Source organism: Equus asinus, chromosome 2 (genome assembly GCF_041296235.1).
Source record: "Equus asinus isolate D_3611 breed Donkey chromosome 2, EquAss-T2T_v2, whole genome shotgun sequence".
Taxonomy (NCBI): Eukaryota; Metazoa; Chordata; class Mammalia; order Perissodactyla; family Equidae; genus Equus; species Equus asinus.
Window position 1 is genome coordinate 88,869,446 of NC_091791.1, and position 17,313 is coordinate 88,886,758.

At 53.9% G+C, this 17,313-nt stretch overlaps 1 protein-coding gene across 2 annotated transcripts in view; it reads left to right on the forward strand.

Moving 5' to 3' along the window:
* Positions 1 to 17,313, forward strand: part of FRMPD2 (FERM and PDZ domain containing 2) — a 119,224-nt gene that overhangs the window by 38,328 nt on the left and 63,583 nt on the right. For both annotated transcript variants that reach the window (XM_070493502.1, XM_044759592.2), the window contains exons 5-12: positions 599 to 790; positions 2,307 to 2,439; positions 3,437 to 3,524; positions 5,242 to 5,377; positions 6,372 to 6,443; positions 8,525 to 8,699; positions 11,676 to 11,826; positions 12,481 to 12,619. In XM_070493502.1, coding sequence (XP_070349603.1) covers positions 599 to 790; positions 2,307 to 2,439; positions 3,437 to 3,524; positions 5,242 to 5,377; positions 6,372 to 6,443; positions 8,525 to 8,699; positions 11,676 to 11,826; positions 12,481 to 12,619 — 1,086 coding nt within the window. The remainder of the gene's footprint in view (positions 1 to 598; positions 791 to 2,306; positions 2,440 to 3,436; positions 3,525 to 5,241; positions 5,378 to 6,371; positions 6,444 to 8,524; positions 8,700 to 11,675; positions 11,827 to 12,480; positions 12,620 to 17,313) is intronic.

A 17,313-nucleotide genomic window follows, 5' to 3' on the forward strand; every position in this document is an offset into this window, starting at 1 on the left:
TTTTGAGTCTGACTTTGAGCTCTTCCCGATATAGATGGTGGCCACTTAAACACATGAGAGTCATGCTCAAGAAAACATCGATTTTCTCTTTTGCTTGATGTGCACACGTTACGTCAAGTTCAGCCAAGATTACTGAGCACTTGGGCCGACAAAAGCCACAGTCGGTGTGTTCCTGGAGCTCACAGTCCAGGGAAAAAGGGCCCATGTGACCCACCTAAATAATTTGGCAAAGTGACAGGCCGCCCAGGTGAATGTGAGCGACAGGCTAACCCCTGGGTTGATCTGGGGCGCTCGGCGTAGGTGGAAATCCGTGGTGCGGAGGATGTATTTTTCGGGAGTATCCCAAGCACATGTTGGGGCTCTCTGTGCACAAAGGATGCTCCAGCTTAGACAGCAGCAAACGACACAGCAGGTGCAGATAATTGCTCTGCATCTTGAGGCCCCGGTGATCTGTCTTCCGCCTGTCCCTAACTCTCGGGGAGGAGCAGGCATCCGTCTAGTGGGGACGAGGACGCCCATTTCGGTCAGCCCACTGCGCTCTGCCGAGGCGCTGGCCCAGGGGCTGAGCCCTGTGCCTCCCGCCCGCCCCTGTCCCCAGCCTCTGCAGCTCCGGGAGCCGCTGCACTCGCTGCTGCTGACCATGTGTGAGGACCAGCCCAGCAGGCGGCTGCCGCTGCCGGCCGTTCTGGAAGCTTGCCGGCTGCACCAGGACGACGCGGCCATCTACCCAGCCTCTGCCAATGTGCATGTGAGACGGCTGGTCAGCGTGGTTCTGGGCTCCGGCTCTCAGGTCAGTGTGGATCCGTGCTGTCCAACCCAGGAGCCGTGGGAAACTGTTGACTTAGCTAAATTATAGTTAGTGAAAATGAAATCAAATGAAAAATTCAATTCTTCAGTCCCACCTGCCTCTATTCAAGTGCTCAGTCGCCACAGGGAGCTGGTAATGACCGTATCAGACACGTCAGATCTAGAACATTCCTGTCAGTGCAGTTCTCTTGGGCAGGGCTGGCGAAGACCTTCGGGCAAGCCCCGATTTCTAATGTGGCTAAGACCCCTGGGATCTTGGAAGAGCCTCTCTACATAAAAGCAGTCGTGTCTACAACCCGTGTGTCAGTTCCCCTCTCAAAATTCAGCTCCGTGCCTGCACAGTGCCTGGCCGCTCCCTCCCCTCTGCCACCTTGTGCCTGCAGAGGGTCCCCTTGTTGCGCTTGTCACACTATCTGCTTGCTGCCCTGTGCCCTCCCTGGTGCCTAGTGAGGGGCCTGGCACGTGGTGGGCATTGACTTAGGCTGGGTTCCCTTGAAGCAAAGCCAGGGACGAGGGTGCTTATGCAAGTCACGTACTGGGGAAGCACTCCTGGGAGAGAGGGCGTGATGGAAGGAGGACAGGATGGGGTACAAGGTGGATACAGCCTTAGCCTGATCCCATGGTGAGCTCGGTGCCCGTGGTCCAAAGGCGAGGAGGTCTGCATTTCAGAGGAACCAGAGGGGGGCCAGCTGGAGGCTGGTGGGCGGCTGCTGCCCTTGTCCAGGGGCAGGTTGGAGAACTGAGACCACGATTAACTCAGGGTCCGTGTGGATGGAGAGGAGGGGACAGCTGTGGGATGCTGCCAACGGTCAATCAGAAAATGCCTCTCCCGTTCTGTCCCCTTTCTCTCTTGGTGTGTGAGCATGTTGCTCCTGTTCATTGATCCAGAGGATTCTATTTGTTTGAAAGACATTAGCGCCTACGATCCAGTGGTGTGTCGTTGTCCCATGATGGACACGGCATTGACCCGCAGCGTTCCATTAGGAGCCCATAACATAGATTTGGATCCCTCATTGGACATTCACCCAGGCCCTGAGCTGGGGGAGCTGCAATGGGGCATGACACGCACAGTGGGGTCCAGGAGACAGACAAGGAAGCAGACTCATGTTCTGTGGTGTCACCGAGGGAGGTGAGAGAGGAACCGCGAGGGGGGCATTGGCGTCTGCCTTGAGCGCAGAGGCTGAGAGGACTGGAAGTGAGGAGGATGTGGCTCTGGGGCTTGGGGCCCAGAGGACCTGACAGGGAGAGCCTGGCCGGTGGAGGGAGCGCACGAGCAAACACAGATGGGCAGGAGAGGCAGGCATCTCGGGGGCATGGAGGACCCCAGGGTGCATGGGCACAATGGGCACAGAGCACCCCCTGGCTTCTAGAGAACATGGTGTGAGCTCTTCCTGTGTGGGACACACGGTCCACACTGACTAGAAGGGACAGTCTGTGTGTGTCTGTTCGAATGCCCCTCCTGACACGGGGATGTGCTGTGTGCTGCACCTGACCCTCAGGTGGGGAGGAAGGAGGTGGAGGAAAGCTCCTCTGTGCAGCAAGACAGAAGCTGCCAGCTCAGGAACAGGCTGCATCAGGCGAGCTGCGAGGGCTCGGTGGCGCCGGCCTCGGACGGTCTGCACCCCTCCAAAGGTAAGTACGGCCCCAGGGGTCTGTGTCCCGCAGAGGGAGGCCCTGTCCCTGGGGGGTCCGCATCCCCACAGAGGGAGGTGCTGTCCCGGGGGTCCTCGTCCCCGCAGAGGGAGGCCCTGTCCCGGGGTGTCCTCGTCCCCACAGAGGGAGGCCCTGTCCCGGGGGTCCTCGTCCCCGCAGAGGGAGGCCCTGTCCCGGGGGGTCCTCGTCCCCGCAGAGGGAGGCGCTGTCCCGGGGGGTCCTCCTCCCCGCAGAGGGAGGCACTGTCCTGGGGGTTCGCGTCCCTGCAGAGGGAGGCATGGGCCCCGGCATTGTTCCCGGGTCTGCGGAGGGTGCTGTCTACTGTTTCCCGCCCCCCGTGTGCCCGAGGTCCGTGCTGCAGTGGCAGAGAAGCCCGCGTAGAGTCCGCTCTTCCAGACGCCCCGCAGAGAGCCAAGTTTAGGGCTCTTCTGCGTTCTGAGGAAAGCTTTAAGCTAACAGTTACTCCTATCCAAGGAGAACTCTTTCTTGTTGAGTTCTAACTTGGACAGTTCACTGTCCACGCTGATAAAACAAAATAAAGCAAACAGCAGCAAAGAAAAATCTCTCTTGATGGGGTTCTGGGTGGAGCAAAAGGAAAAATAATTGTAAAAGATGGTTTTTGTTGTTGCTCCAGGTGAGTTAACAGATTGACTTTTAAAATAATCTTCAGATCTTCTGTGCTCTACTTTTCAACTGAATCTGAGATTAAAAAAATTAACGTTGGTTTGTTGTCCCTGAAACAAGTTACTCTTTGCTGTTAATCTTAATCTTCCCCCCAAGACCTCCCTCAACCTCTGTAACCGTCATTTTGTTTCCATTTCTTATATGAGGAAACAGACTCAGAGAGGTTAAGTAATTTTGCCAAGGTCACACAGCTAGTAAGTCGTGATGCTGAAATCCTCCTTCCAGGCTGCCTGATTCAAGAATGCCATGCCCTTTGCCTCTGCCCATGCCCTCCACCCTGCTGTTTGGTTAGTTTCAGAGAGAAGCACAGAGACTCAGAGCTCCCTGGAGCCCGGTCTGAGCTCCTCAGCACATAGTCGCGGCAGCATCTCTGTTAACAGGTAACCAGCAAGGGGCATGGGGCTGTGAACTTGATGTGGGACATTGGTGTGGGGGCCTCTGTATCCCGCTGCTTTACTATTGCCGAGGAGGAGTAGCCTCTTGCTTCTGCAGAAGAAGCTGACCCTATTCCGTTGGCAGATGAAAAAGCCACATTTAAGGACATACGAAGCCAAGATGACGAGGGGCCCGATGGCAGCTGTGCGGTCAGGGCGTCCTGTCTCCTCTGGGAACCAGGTCCAGGCTCAGCTATGGAATGACAACATGCTTCCGTGTTGTCGTGGGCATCTGTTGCCACACGAGCCTGCGTAACAATCGCCCACGAGACCCAGCGGCTGGAAACAGTGTTTGATTTAGCTCTCGATTCTGCGTGTTGGAAATTTAGCTGTGCTCAGCTGCGGGGCTCTTCTGGACTCTGCTGGGTGCCCTTGCACGTCTGTGATCAGTTCAGCTTGCCTGGGCGCCCTCGCTTCTAGGGGGAGGCTGCTGTTGTCTGGGGGAGCCCTGGCTCTTCTCCACCGGCAGGCTAGCCTGGGATTGTGCCCCTGACAGTGGCAGAGAGGGAGACAGAGAGCGAGACAGAGATGGAGAGAGAGAGACAGAGACAGAGAGAGAGGGAGAGACGTGCACAGAACCTCCAGAACTAGCCCTCCACCACTTGGACCTCATTCCACTGGCCACATCAAGCCTGGAGGCCAGCTCAGCTTCCAGGGGTAGGGGAATAGACTCCATCTCCTGAAGGCAGCTGGGGCAAAGTCAACTGCAAAGGGCACGGGTCAGCGAGCAGAACCGTGGCTATTTTTGCAATCAGTCTAACTAGATGCTTAAATCTGCTCAAAACCCACATGGGCTCATATCTTCCTGGTCCTGGAATCTTGGACGTTGTGAAGCTCAGATATTTATTTATTTACATGTTGACTTGTTAAGGGCTGTGCCTCCACAGTTCAGCCCAGGGCTGCGGCCAGACTTGAGGTCAAATACACAGCTGAGGCCTCTGCTGGCTGCTGGCCAGTCCACCTCACAATGATTTTCCTGCCATTTAAAACTCTATTTTCTGTTTTCCATTTTTCCCAATGAATATAGCTTTAATTTTTTTTCTGATTCCATAAACAATGTATGTTTATTGTCAAGACATTTCGAACAAGGGGCCGGCCAGGTGGCATAGCGGTTGAGTTTGGCGCACTCCGCTTTGGCGACCCTGGTTCGTGGGTTCCGATCCTGAGCTGGACCTACACCACTCACCGGCCACGCTGTGGCAGCCACCCACATATAAAATAAAGGAAAATTGGCAACAGATGTTAGCTCAGGGTGAAACTTCCTCAGCAAAAATCACCCCAAAACCCCAAAAAACCGTTTTGAACACTATGTAAAATTCTAAGGAAGAAAATCAGAACCCTCTGTGACCTCATCAGCTGCTCTGGGGTGTTGGGGACCTGGGGTCGCAGGACCTGCCTGTCCTGAGCACGGTGAGCAGAGGGTCCTGGTGGAGCAGAGGCCGCTGTGGCCTTGCCTCAAGCATCCCCTCACTGCCCCCCAGTGGCCATGAGGCCTTAGTTGCCTCCTTCGGAAAGTGGGTATGATAACACCCTCGTAGGCACGGGGTGAAGATGCCGCGGTGGGTACACCCCATCCAGCTGAGCCCCTGCAGGCGCTGGCTTCTCCTGGACGGGAGCCCCTTCCACGGTTAACACTTTCTCTGCTCCTCTGACCGCTGGCCAGCACTCTCCCGGCGGAAGCTCCCCAGAACCTTCAGGAGGGCTGGTGGCTCAGCTCCGGGTCAGCTCCCTCTGTGGCAGCAGAGAACTCGCAGCTGGCAACTCCTTCTCAAAGGGCTTTCGTGCAGAGAAAGGGAAAGGTGAGCAAAACAGGACCGAAGGACACCCCCAGGAGAGGTTTGAGCGGGGAGCTGGGGTGGCCGACGTGGTGCTGAAATGGGCAGCACCCATTGGAGGTCTAGGCTCCCTGGGCTGAGGTTTGTAGAATTGGGCTAATATAAATCTGGAAATTGCAATTCAGCGCAGCGGGTGTTTATCGAGTGGCCTTGTATGCTGTGCAGGATAGAAGATTGAAGAGGCCTGGTTGGTGTGCGGTGATGGGAGAGCTGATGAGGCTGCATGTCCTCGGAAGGGGCCTTCAGAGCAGACAGAATGCAGAGAAAATGTGTGGGTGGGACAGGCGGGGAGGAGAGGGTCCATCCCCGCTGGTACTCAGGGTCATCGGGTTTGGGGTGTGAGGAGTGAGTTATGGAGGAGCCAGGCCAGTCTGCCTGGCCGTGAAGTCTGGCTAACAGGAGGGGCGATGTCTGGTGGCCCCTGCAGTGTGCACATGCCTCCGGGGACCCCCGGCTCCTGGCAGGATTCCTGGTCACAAGTGTGACTCAAACGTGGGCATCGTGAAATTGACACTAGCTGCCCATGCACGCTATTGGTTCAACATCCAGAGCTAGAAAAACGGTTCATCTGATCTGAATCTAACGGTAGTTTTATTTTTAAAAAATCTTATTGCATAAAATATGTATTTGTACTATATAATGTGTTTTATAATTTTGAGGCATACAAAAGATGTGTGAATTATGAAACTCATCATGAAGTAGACACCCAACTTAAAAGCTAGAACAACGCCAAAACCGCCACACCCCTTGTAAGGCTTCTGCTTTGCGATGACCCCCTAGCTGGGCCCAGTTCATGTCCCGTTCGCTGAAACCTGTCTCCTGCTGGCTCTGGGGACAGAGTGCTGGTCGGGGATGAGGGAGGTGAGCCCGTGGGGGAAGCCCAGTCCCAAAGCTGGGGGTCCAGCCCCATGGAACGTGACTTCCCTTCTCTACTGAGTGACTCTGAGTGTTTCCCCAGTTCTCCAGGCCGGAGTTCGTCCTGCTGGCTAGAGAGGCCCCTGTGACTTTGCATCTGCCTGGATCCGTTGTGGTAACTGCTGGGCTACACTGGGCAGGGGTGGAGGGTGGCGAGGGAACCGCCCAGGTAAGCAGGCCCAGAGGCCGCCTGAGCTCTGACTGGGTTCTCAGGCTGGGAGGGCCTGGGGACACTCATTCTCCCCCCTGCAGACCCCTGCCAGAGCCCTCTGCTGGGTCACGTGCCACTCACGTCCTTCAGCCCTTCCCTGTGCCTTTAAGAGGAACCCTCTGTGACCTCTGCCTAAATCCTGCTTGTCCTTCCAGACTCAGCTCAGCCCATCCCCTCATTCAGTCAGGAAGTCTTGTTCAAGCATCAAGTAGGCACCAGGCACTGCTCCAGACCCCAGATCCGCCATGTGAACAAAGCAGAGCCCCCTTCCCCTGGAGCTTGCATTCTAGCCTTTGTGTAGTTGTCTGATTTCAGGGGTGGAAAAGTCACTCTCCCTTCCCTTAGCCCTGCTGCCCCAGCCCAGGAAGGCTGCAGACCCCCACGGGGTGCAACCCGTCTATGGAGAGGCACTTGGTACCTGGGTTGGGAGTGAGTGACAGGCTTGTCCCTTCTGAGCCGTTCACCGAAAGAGCTTTGGTGCTGCTGGCCCAGCATGGGGGCAGCCACTGCAGGCCCTGCTCTGGGATGTCTGTGTGCCTGACTGGGGCCCTCCTGAGCCAGTCCCCTGCAGAGGAGGGGAATGACTGTGGACTGGGAGCAGGTGGCCGCCCTGGGTAGAGGGAGGCAGAGGTCCGAGGGTAGGGAGGGGGAGAGGGAGGCGGGGAAGGGCGGGGAGCACCTGGGAGCAGAGGAGTTGGCAGCCAGAACCCATGGCCAGAGACGGGGAGGCAGGACCACTGTGAGCTGAAGCCCCATGTGCATTTTCCATTATCCCACTGGACCTCTCTTAGAAAACACACATTCAAAGATGCAATTCCTGTATTAAGAATTTTAAGAGGGCAACTGCAGAGCATTACACCCAAGCACAGGGCCCTTCAAAGCCCGTGGGGTGGCCCCTGCACTTGTCTCTCTCTCAGGAGTGGCCCTACACTGCATGTGAGACAGCCCCTTGGGGGGGCAGGCACACAGCGGGGGTGGAGCCAGGGGGCTTGGAGCAGGCCACATGATCAGCTCCTCCAGGGACCCTGCAGGAACCCCTCCCACAGGGTCCTCAGACCTGCACGGGCCCCTGCAAGGCTGCCCCTTGGTGTCCAACGTATGGCTGCAGGCATGGCCTCGATGGCAGTAAAACCATACACACTGGTGACCGGTGTCCATCCATGGCTGTCATCTAAGGAGGAGTTCCCTGGGGAGGTCTGGGCCAGCCCCCAGGCTGGGCTTCGAGGCACAAGGTGCTGTGGCCGCAGACAAGGGTCCTGAGCCCACCTGGAAGGCTCTCAGGATTTTGCCGTGCGGAGAAGGAGGGTAAGAGCCTTCCAGGCAGTGGGCGCCGTGCAGAGACACAGGCAGACGAACCCGTGAGGGGGTGGAATGGTGAGCCGGTCTGGGCTGCCGAGTGGAGGTGGTGGTGGTCGGGGTGGGATTGGGGTGGAGATGAATCTGGAATGAATCTGAGCAGGAGGAAGAGGCAGAGGCAGGCTGCCATGGGTCTGTTTCTGGACGAGTTAATCCCCTTGGCTGCAGCCCTCTCTGTCACCTGTGCCAGCCCAAATTCTCTCCGCTGTGCTCTGCGGGGGCCTGGCGGGACAGCATCAGCTTGACCAACACCCCCCGGGAGTGGAGGATTCACTGACGAAGCCCCTGATTAGTCCTCTTGGGAAACAGAGCCGGGATTTCTGCAGGGGAAAGATGTCCGTTCCACCTGCCTCCCAGCCCTCCTGGCCCCCCAGAGCCGGGCAGAGGGTGAGGATTTGAGTCCGGTTCCACCGCTTACTAACTCAGCAACTGAGGGCAAGTCCCTCACCATCTCGGAGCCTTGTTTCTCCTCTGCCGAACACGAATCAGAAACGTTCTTATCTTTGAGGGATGGTTGTCAGTTAAATGAGACAATGCATGTAAAATGTTTAGCATAGCAGCCAGCCCGGGGTAAAGATGCCATGTCTCGTAGTTATTGTTATAATTGATACTCTTATTGTTGTTTTCAGACCAAGAAAGGGAAATCCTATCTGGCTCTCAGGGACCTCTGTGTGGTGCTGCTGAGCGGGCAGAGTCTGGAGGTGAAGTGTGACGTCACGTCGACAGCGGGCGCCATCTTCAACGCTGTCGTGTCCTTCGCCAACCTTGGGGAGCTCGCCTACTTTGGTTTGGCTTACATGAAAGGTAAGTGTCTCCGGGGAGGTGACGGCTGGCCTGGTACCTCAGGTAACCCAGGTCTCCAGGTACCTGAGTGCTATTCCTTCTACGAAAACTGCTCGAGGCTAGGACACCTCACCCTCCACTCTTGGAAACTGGCGTGGTGAAGCCTTCATGGTCATGTGCACAGTGTCAAGTCGGCGCAGAAGACTGTCATGAAGTAGTGCGGGGAAGATGTGGGCTTCTGTGACTTGCTGGGTCTGGTTGATCAACCTCAGTGCATTCAAGTGAGACAGGCAAATGTTTAAAACAGTTCCATCTAGGTGGGACTGTAAAATGGTACAGCCACTGTGGACGGTATGGCAGTTCCTCAAAGAACTAAAAGTGGATTTGCCATATGATCCAGCAACTGCACTTTTGCATGCATACCCCAAATAATTGAAAGCAGGATCTTGGTTATATACCCCTGTTTGTAGCAGCATTATTCATAGGAGCTAAAATGTGGAAGCAACCCAAATGTCCATTGACGGATGAATGGATAAGCAAAATGTGGAATATACATACAATGGAATATTATTCAGCCTTAAAAGGAAGGAAATTCTGACATAGGCTGTAACATGGATGAACCTTGAGGACATTGTGCTAAGTGAAATAAACCTGTTGCAAAAAGACAAATACTGTAGGATTCCGCTATGTAAGGTACCTGGGTTGTCAAATTTATAGAGACAGAAAGTAGAATGGTGGTTGCCAGGGGCTGGGGAGAGGAAGAAGGGGAGAGACTGTCGAATGGGTACAGAGTTACAATTTTGCAAGATGAAAAGAGCTCTGGAGATGGATGGTGGTGATGGTTGCACAACAACGTGAATGTACTTAACACGACTGAACTATACACTTAACAATGGTTAAGATGGTAAATTTTATGTTATGTGTATTTTACCGCAATAAAAAAAAAATTCCATCTAATCACATAGGACTAATGGGAAATCAGCACCCCCACCCCAGGAGCCTAAGTTAACAATCCCTTCCCAATATCCTGAAGGAAAGTGGGTCTACAACTTCTTTCCATCTTTGCCCTTCCGTTAAGGCTCTGTATTTCTGTCTACTGCGAATCTCTTTGCTGTGGTCTTTAGCCACTGTGAGGAGTAATGGGAAGGAGGCCGTGGTGGGATCACACGGGCCTTCAGGTTAAATCCTGGATCTCGCAGCCCACCTTGCTTAGGTGTCATAATCTCGCTTTTCCTCTATTCTTCCATCTCCAATGGGAGAAGCTCACAAGCCTATCGTGGGATCATTCCGTGTGCCATGGGGTTGGGGGTGTCCTTGTCTCCCCATAGTTCTCAGCAGACCTCGGAAAGAGCTCTCTCCCAAGTAGAAAGAACAAGCATTATCTGCTTGGATGTGGTCAGTGGATGTTGGCTCCATCTTTTGTAAAATGTGAATAGAAGAATCCTTAGGAAACATTGTATTTTTATTGATCTAAAACATGCAATCTAAATAAAACCAGTATGCCGACTCTAGGAGTACAGGCTTAAGGCTTATCTCCTGCTGCCTCCTCCGGGTCAGGTCCCATCCCGGACCCCTCCCGGGTGGACATTCTAGAGCCACTTAGCTGGGGCATCCTGGGTAAATCATTCAAAAGTGACCAGTCTTGGGTTTAAATATAGGCCCATGTGGGAGGGTTTGCCAGTCACACTGTCATGGGGACCTGCCCATTCCCTGGGGAGAAGTGACCTTAAGCGAAAGGTGAGTCAGTGTGAGGAGTCAGATTCAGCAGCAAGGGCTTAGGGCACAGGGGGCAGAGGTCCAGGCACCATGTGGTGACTCCCATTTGAACCACTCTGGACACCTCCTTCCCTCGCCCCAGCTTGCATATGCCTCTGGGAGAAAAGGCTGGTTCCCCATGTAAAACCTCTGCCTTCCAAAACTTGGCATGACTCCTGTGCCCAGGCAGCCTGCTATGGAGCGCCTCTGGGCTGCGAGGGTGGAGCATGGTGAGGGGTGTGGGGAGAGCAAGGCTGGGGCAGAGTGCAGGGGTCCCAGGAGAGGGCCAAGGGCGGCCACACAGGATGGGGAGGGGGTCAAGCCCTACCTTGAAGAGAGCAGGGCGTGAAGGTGGTGCCTTCAGGGGCTGGGCTTGTTCAGCCTCTCTCCCAGAGGTGCTTGAAGACAAACTCAACAGGAGTTCAAGTCCTGAGCTTGGGTTGTTGGAGTTTTCAAGCGGGCAACGTGCAGGTGCAAAGACAAAGGTGAATGCATTTGTGCCCTTTCTCAGTCTGCTCAGGCTGCTCTAACCATATGCCATAGACTGAGTGGTTTAAACAACAGACATTTCTTTCTCACAGTTCTGGAGGCTGGGAAATCCAAGGTCAAGGGTGAGCATGGGCAGGTTCTCGGTGAGGGCTCTCCTCCCGGCTTGCAGACAGCCACCTTCTCACTGAGTCCTCACACAGCAGAGCGAGCAAGCTCTGGTCTCTCCTTTTTCTCATCACATTAACCTCATCTAAACTTGCTTACCTCCCAAAGGTCCTGCCTCCAAATACCATCCCATGGCGGGGGGGTGGGGGGGGTGGGGGGGAGTGTTAGGGCGTCAATGCACGAATTCAGTCCCTGACACGCCCGTGCCTGGGGAGGCTTGGGATGGTCCATTTGATGCAGAACGCTTGGCCCATGGCAAGATCGACGTTCTCATCCCTTTGTTTCTCATTTCATCTCCATAAGATGGGAGCTGGAAGGCAGATACTAAGTAATATCTTCTCTAAGATAAATAACCACACTTTCTCCTTCTGGTGCTGAGTTTCTCTTCCTCCACCTTCTCCTCTTTGCCTCCTGCTCTTGGCCCCTCAGACGCTGTGGTGGCAGGTATGCAGGTGGCTTGCTTCCTGCTCCCTCCGGTACTCCCAGGGCTGCTGTCTGACCCTCTGGACAGGGCTCAGGGCTGTGTGGCTGAGGGGTGCCGCCTGCCCCGCTGCTTTTCCCTCCCAACGCTCTCTACTTCCATTTCAGGCAAAGAGTTCTTTTTCCTGGACCCTGAAACCCGGCTGTGCAAGATAGCCCCCGAAGGCTGGAGCGAGCAGCCCCGGAAGAAGACGTCTTCGGACGCCTTCACACTCTTCCTGAGGATCAAGTTCTTTGCGGGCCACTGCGGGCTGCTCCAGTGAGTGCTGCAAATGCCTTTGTTCCTTCGGCCTTTGTCTGTGTGCAGGTTGAAGTTAGCGACAACAGATAGGCCAGTGCTTGGAGAACTGCAAATTATGTGTAAATAACAACAGTTATTGTGGTTGATCTTGTTGATTGGATTCCAATATGACAGAAAAGGGGGGAAAAATCAGTGTTTGGGGGCATGCCCGGGTCAAAATGAGAGCTTGCCCTTTTGTTTGGTACATACTCCACTTGAGGTCAAAGTTCTCTTCCCGCTGACCCCAATGTGCCCCTCCCCCGGCAGCCCAGTGAGGAGTCTGGAGGAGAGAGGGGGTCATGACTTCAGAGTGGGGTCCCTGCCTCTTCAATCCTTTGCTCACTAAAAGGACCATCTAACTGCATCTCAGTTTTCTCCCTTGAACCACAGCAGCAAACATCTCCGTGGGCGTTGGGTGAAGTGCGTGGCACAGAGCAGCCCTCCACTAGGGGTGGGAGGCATGGTGTGATAAAGACCACCCTTGTCTTATTGGCATTGCCGTCTGGGTTCTTTTGGGTCGTATCCCGTCTCCTCTCCTTTCCCTGCTTCCCAGACTGAGAAAACCCTCTGGCTTCGGCGTCCTCCCTTCCCCTCAGCATTCCAGTGGCCTTTATTCCTGCATTTCTTTCCCAGGCAGAGCCGGACAAGACACCAATTTTACCTACAGCTTCGGAAGGACATCCTGGAGGAGAAGCTGTACTGCAACGATGAGATGCTGCTGCAGCTGGGGGTCCTTGCCTTGCAGGCCGAGTTTGGCAATTACCCTGAGGAGGTAGGGTGGAAACCTGGGGCCCTTGGTGGGGTCACTGGAGAAGCAGTCATGAGACAAGGCGGATCTGTCAGAAATGTGGAGAGTGAGCCTTTGAGAAGTGCTGTTAACATCTACCACTGAGATGGGGTAAACTGCACCCATCCATCCATCCATCCATCCATCCGTCCGTCCGTCCATCCATCCAACCACCCATCCATCCATCTATCCATCCATCCTTCCATCCATTCATTCATCCATCCATCCATCCATCCATCTATCCATCCATCCATCTGTCTATCCATCCATCCATCCAACAAGCATTCATTGAGTGCTCTTTGCTAGGCTCTGGGGGTACAAAGATGAACCAATCAAGTTTATATGTTGTAAGGTAGTTCTAGTCTAAGATCCCTCCTAAAAACAGTAATTTACTAATATGTTGAGTTCCTATCATTATCATCATCATCATCAATAGTAATAGCCAATCTTTATTAAAAGACCACTCTGTACCTGTCATTGACCTAGACATTTTCCACAGTGCTAACTCCTTTGACCCTCACAGCAACATTGCAAGGCTGATACTATTGCTCACATTTTCTAGAAAAGCGATCTGAGACCCATGTAGCTAGAAAATGGTAAGTCCAAATTTGAGTCCAGGTGTGTCTGACTCCAAGGCCAGTGCTGATTCTGCTGGACACACTGCCTCTCAGATGGCAGCTCTAAGCTTGTTGACCAAGCCCTTGTCCCTGCCCCAGAATCACATGTAAGTTTCTTTAATTTGGTTTGCCTGGGATGGTCCTTTGTTATAGTCCCCGGGGAGTTAGTAGAGGCTACTGGTTATTTAATTTGCAGATGCATCAAAGTAGGGAGAGATGATGCTAATATATTTATTTACTTAATTAGGATTCAAAATGAGGAGGCCAGGCAGGAAGGCGGGACCAACCAGTTGAGCTGTGACAGAGAGCAGTGCCGCTTTGCTCTCAGGTTCATGAGCACCTCCCGTGACACATGTTCAAGATGAGGGGGCAGGGGCTTAGCAACAGACCTCAACAGAGACTGAGCAATGTGACCCAGCAGTGTGACATGGCATCCAAGTACGGAGTTCGTCTCTGGCTGCATCAGTAGAAGCAGAGAGGGAAGAGCCAGGGAGGTGAGGGTGCCACGATTTCTTCCCAGGTGACCTCCCAGACAGTGCACTGGCTTTTATCTTGGAGAGCATCGCCACCGTCATATGACAAAAACTTGGGTGCCTCTAGGGAGTGCTGAACTTGGAGAAGAGATGCTCTAGAGAGGACGTGAGAGCTGTGTGAAGGAGTCCACTGCTCAAAGGAAAAATGGAAAGCCTTAACCCATATGTCCTTGGGCCTTTGAATGCTTTCCCAGCAGTGTCTGCACGTCCATCACAATCTCACCCACCCTCCAAGACCAACCCCAACCACACAGCTTTCCTGGTCTCCCTGCAAATGGAAGGAAACCCTCCCTCCACCCTCTGAACCCTTTGAACGTCTCCCCGACATCCCTTGGCCAAAATACGTGATTACTCAGCACTCTCCTGATAGCGAGTGACAGAAAAGCGGGCTCAGATTGGCTTGGATAAAACATGTCATTTATTGGCTTGCAAAACTGAAGTGTCTAGGCCCTCCCTGCCCCTTTGACAAGTCTCTGGGCCTGTCATTGCTTTCTTTGTGGCTTCTCCCTGTCTCCTCGGCCCCCAGGGCTGGGATCCTAACCGTGCCTAAGGCTTGCTGGGTGCAGGGGCTCAAAGACACCAGCAGGACTTATGCTTCTTGCGTCTCCAGGCTGTGTGCTCTCCTCAGTCAGGTTTGCCTTCAGCAGCTTCTGGATTCCACCCTCCTAGTTGCACCCCAGCACCAAAGGGAGAGACCCTCTCAGTAATGCCATGGAAATCCTGAGGTCCTGTCTCCTTGGTTCTGATAGGGTCGTGTGCCCACACTACGCCAATCACTGTGCAGGGAAATGCCATGTTCTGATTGGTTGGACTTGACTCACATGTCCATCCTGGGAGCCACAGGTAGAACTTACACTATGCAAAATGCTGACTGAGGGGGGACTGAGGGGGAGTGGGGATGGTTCCCATTTCCAGAAAGAAAGGGAACAGTTGCACATGGCCAAAAATATATGTCCCCCACCAGTGGGCACTTATTGGTCAGTAAAGCTACATCCTTGGTGAGATGTATTAGGAGGAGATGTATTAGGCTGAAGTTCTGAGTCTGCTGGGGTCATCTGGGTCTGGCCTTGTGTTGTGAGTTGAAGTGTGTCCTCCAAAATCCATGTGTTGGAGCCCTGACCCCAGTACCTCAGAATGTGACTGTATTTGGAGATAGAGTCTTTAAGGAGGTGATGAAATTAAAATGAGGCAGGCTGGGGGGGCCCTGATCCAATATGACTGCAGTGCTTATAAGAAGAGGGGGTTGGGGCACCCAGACAGACACTGGGATGCAGGAGCACAGGGGAAAGACCGCATGAGGACACGGCGAGAAGGTGGCCACCCGCAAGCCAAGGAGAGCGGCCTCAGAAGAAACCAACCCTGTTGACACCTTGATCTTGGACTTCCAGGCGCCAGAATTGTGAGAAAATAAATTTCTGTTGTTTAAAGCACGTTGTCTGTGCTCCTTTGTTATGGCGGCCCCAGGAAACTAATGTCCCTTGAGTCTGAGAAGGAGAAGCTGTGGTCCCCACTGAGTGTGGACGTCTGGAGGGGGCTGTGTTCTTCATCCTCAGTGTAGGGTGGAGAGGGCAAAGGTGTGGCCTCAGTCACAGTGCCTGTGTTGTCCCCCCATCTGAGTTTAAGAGCAAGGACAGGCTCAAGAGTTAGAATGGTTCTTGAGAAGAGTGGCTTTCAAATGTTTTGTCCCATGACTCATGATAAAAAGTGACAGACATTATAACCAGCACACACACACGCACATATTACAGAACTGAAGAGAAGTTTCTGGAGGTGAGATGCACTCTTTCTATATTTGACGTACACTGGTATTTCCTGTTCTATTCTAGTCAATTTAAAAATACTGCCCGTGAACCACAGAATTGATTTCATAGTCACTCATGGGTTGCAGGCCTCAGTTTGGAAAATGCTTTTCAGACTATACCAATATCATCTCGCTTTCTTCCCATGAGATCTTCAAAAGGTGCCACCATGTCTGGAGTCTTCAAAGTCCCTCTTTATCCCCACACACTGCTGTGTTTTTCTTCACAGCATTTTTCACCACCTGGCACAGTATATTCATTTATTTATCAATCTTATTGTCCTCTCTGTGAGAATGGAATCCCCCTGAGGAGAAAAGGTTTGTCTGTTTTGTTCTGTCATTTCCCCAGCACCAAAGTGGTGCCTGAAATACAGGGAGTTTGCTCAAGAGCTGTTGGTCTCAGGAGTGGATGGATGAATGAATGGAGCGCTGGCTTCTGGACTGGATGACACCGTGGATAAAAGTCACCCATCAGGAAGCCAGCAGCTTGCTTGTCACGGAACAGTGGGTTAAATCCCAACGCCCCCACCCCCACTCCCCTGCACCTCCCTCAGTTCCTGGGGCCTGGGACTTTACCACCTCCTCCTGGCAGCACCCCAGCTTGGGAGGGCAGTCTCCTAGAGCTGGTCTGGCCCCATAACCTCCTCCTTGCCCCTTTGACAGGCCTCCAGCCCAGTCACTGCTGCTGCTTCTGGGAGCTCCTTCCTGTCTCCTCAGGCACCAGGGCTGGGGGCCTTACCTGGCCTGGGCCAGCTCTCTCTTGCTCTTGTGCTGCTCCTTCTGAAGGTCTTGGAGGAGAAGACATTGGAGGGTGTTCTAAGGTGCCCCGGCACATCAGTTGACATCCTTGCTACAGTTTCTAGTCCAATCCTGCGTGTGGCTCATGTGGACAGGGTAGGGGGGCTTCTGGGGGCAGTGTTAGTTTGTCCTTGGCAGGCTCCATGGAGCAGAGGAGTGAGCCTGAGTTTTGGAGTTAGACAGAACTGGGTCCAAACCCTGCCTCTTTCAGTGGCTCTGTGCTTGACCTTGGGCACATTATCTCTCTAAGCCTTGGCTTTTTTGTCCTCAAAATGGAGACAATAGTAGGCTCCTTGCAAAGCTGCCATGAGGGTGGAAGGTGGTAACATATGTACATATGTATGGCACCCACGTGATAACTGCTCTCTGCAGGCTTCCCTCCCCCTCCCCCATTCTGATTAGAAGTGTGCTCTATTATAAAACGACCCAAAGACTAACTTTCAGTCTACGGATTCGCACACACGATCTTACACCTGAGACCCTAACTAGGGCTTAGAGTAGGGGAAACTGCAGGCCAGGTCCACTGAAGGCAGCTGGGGAGCCTGAGTAAGACCCCTTACTCATTCCAACTCCTTCCTGTGGGATCATTTGCCCCAAAGCCCCAGGGGCCCAGAGGTGTGTCTGGGCGCCCCATTCTGGCAACCCGCTGCCTGTCCAGTTTCTGACCCACTTTACCCAGCTCCGGCCTCATCCTCCACCTCCAGCTCCTCCCCCAGGTCCTGCCCAGCCTCAACCTCTCCCACTGCCCTGGGGACCAGCGCGGTTTCCAGATGCTCTCCGCTGCTCCCATAGGCCGACCTTTCCTCTACCCCGTGTGCGCGTAAAGGCAGATTACGCAAACGGATTCCTCTGCGCATGCGCGCACTCAGCCCTACTTCCTGGAGGGCCTGCTCCAGGCTCGGCCTCGTCTGAGCCTTGCCTCAACTCTGCAGG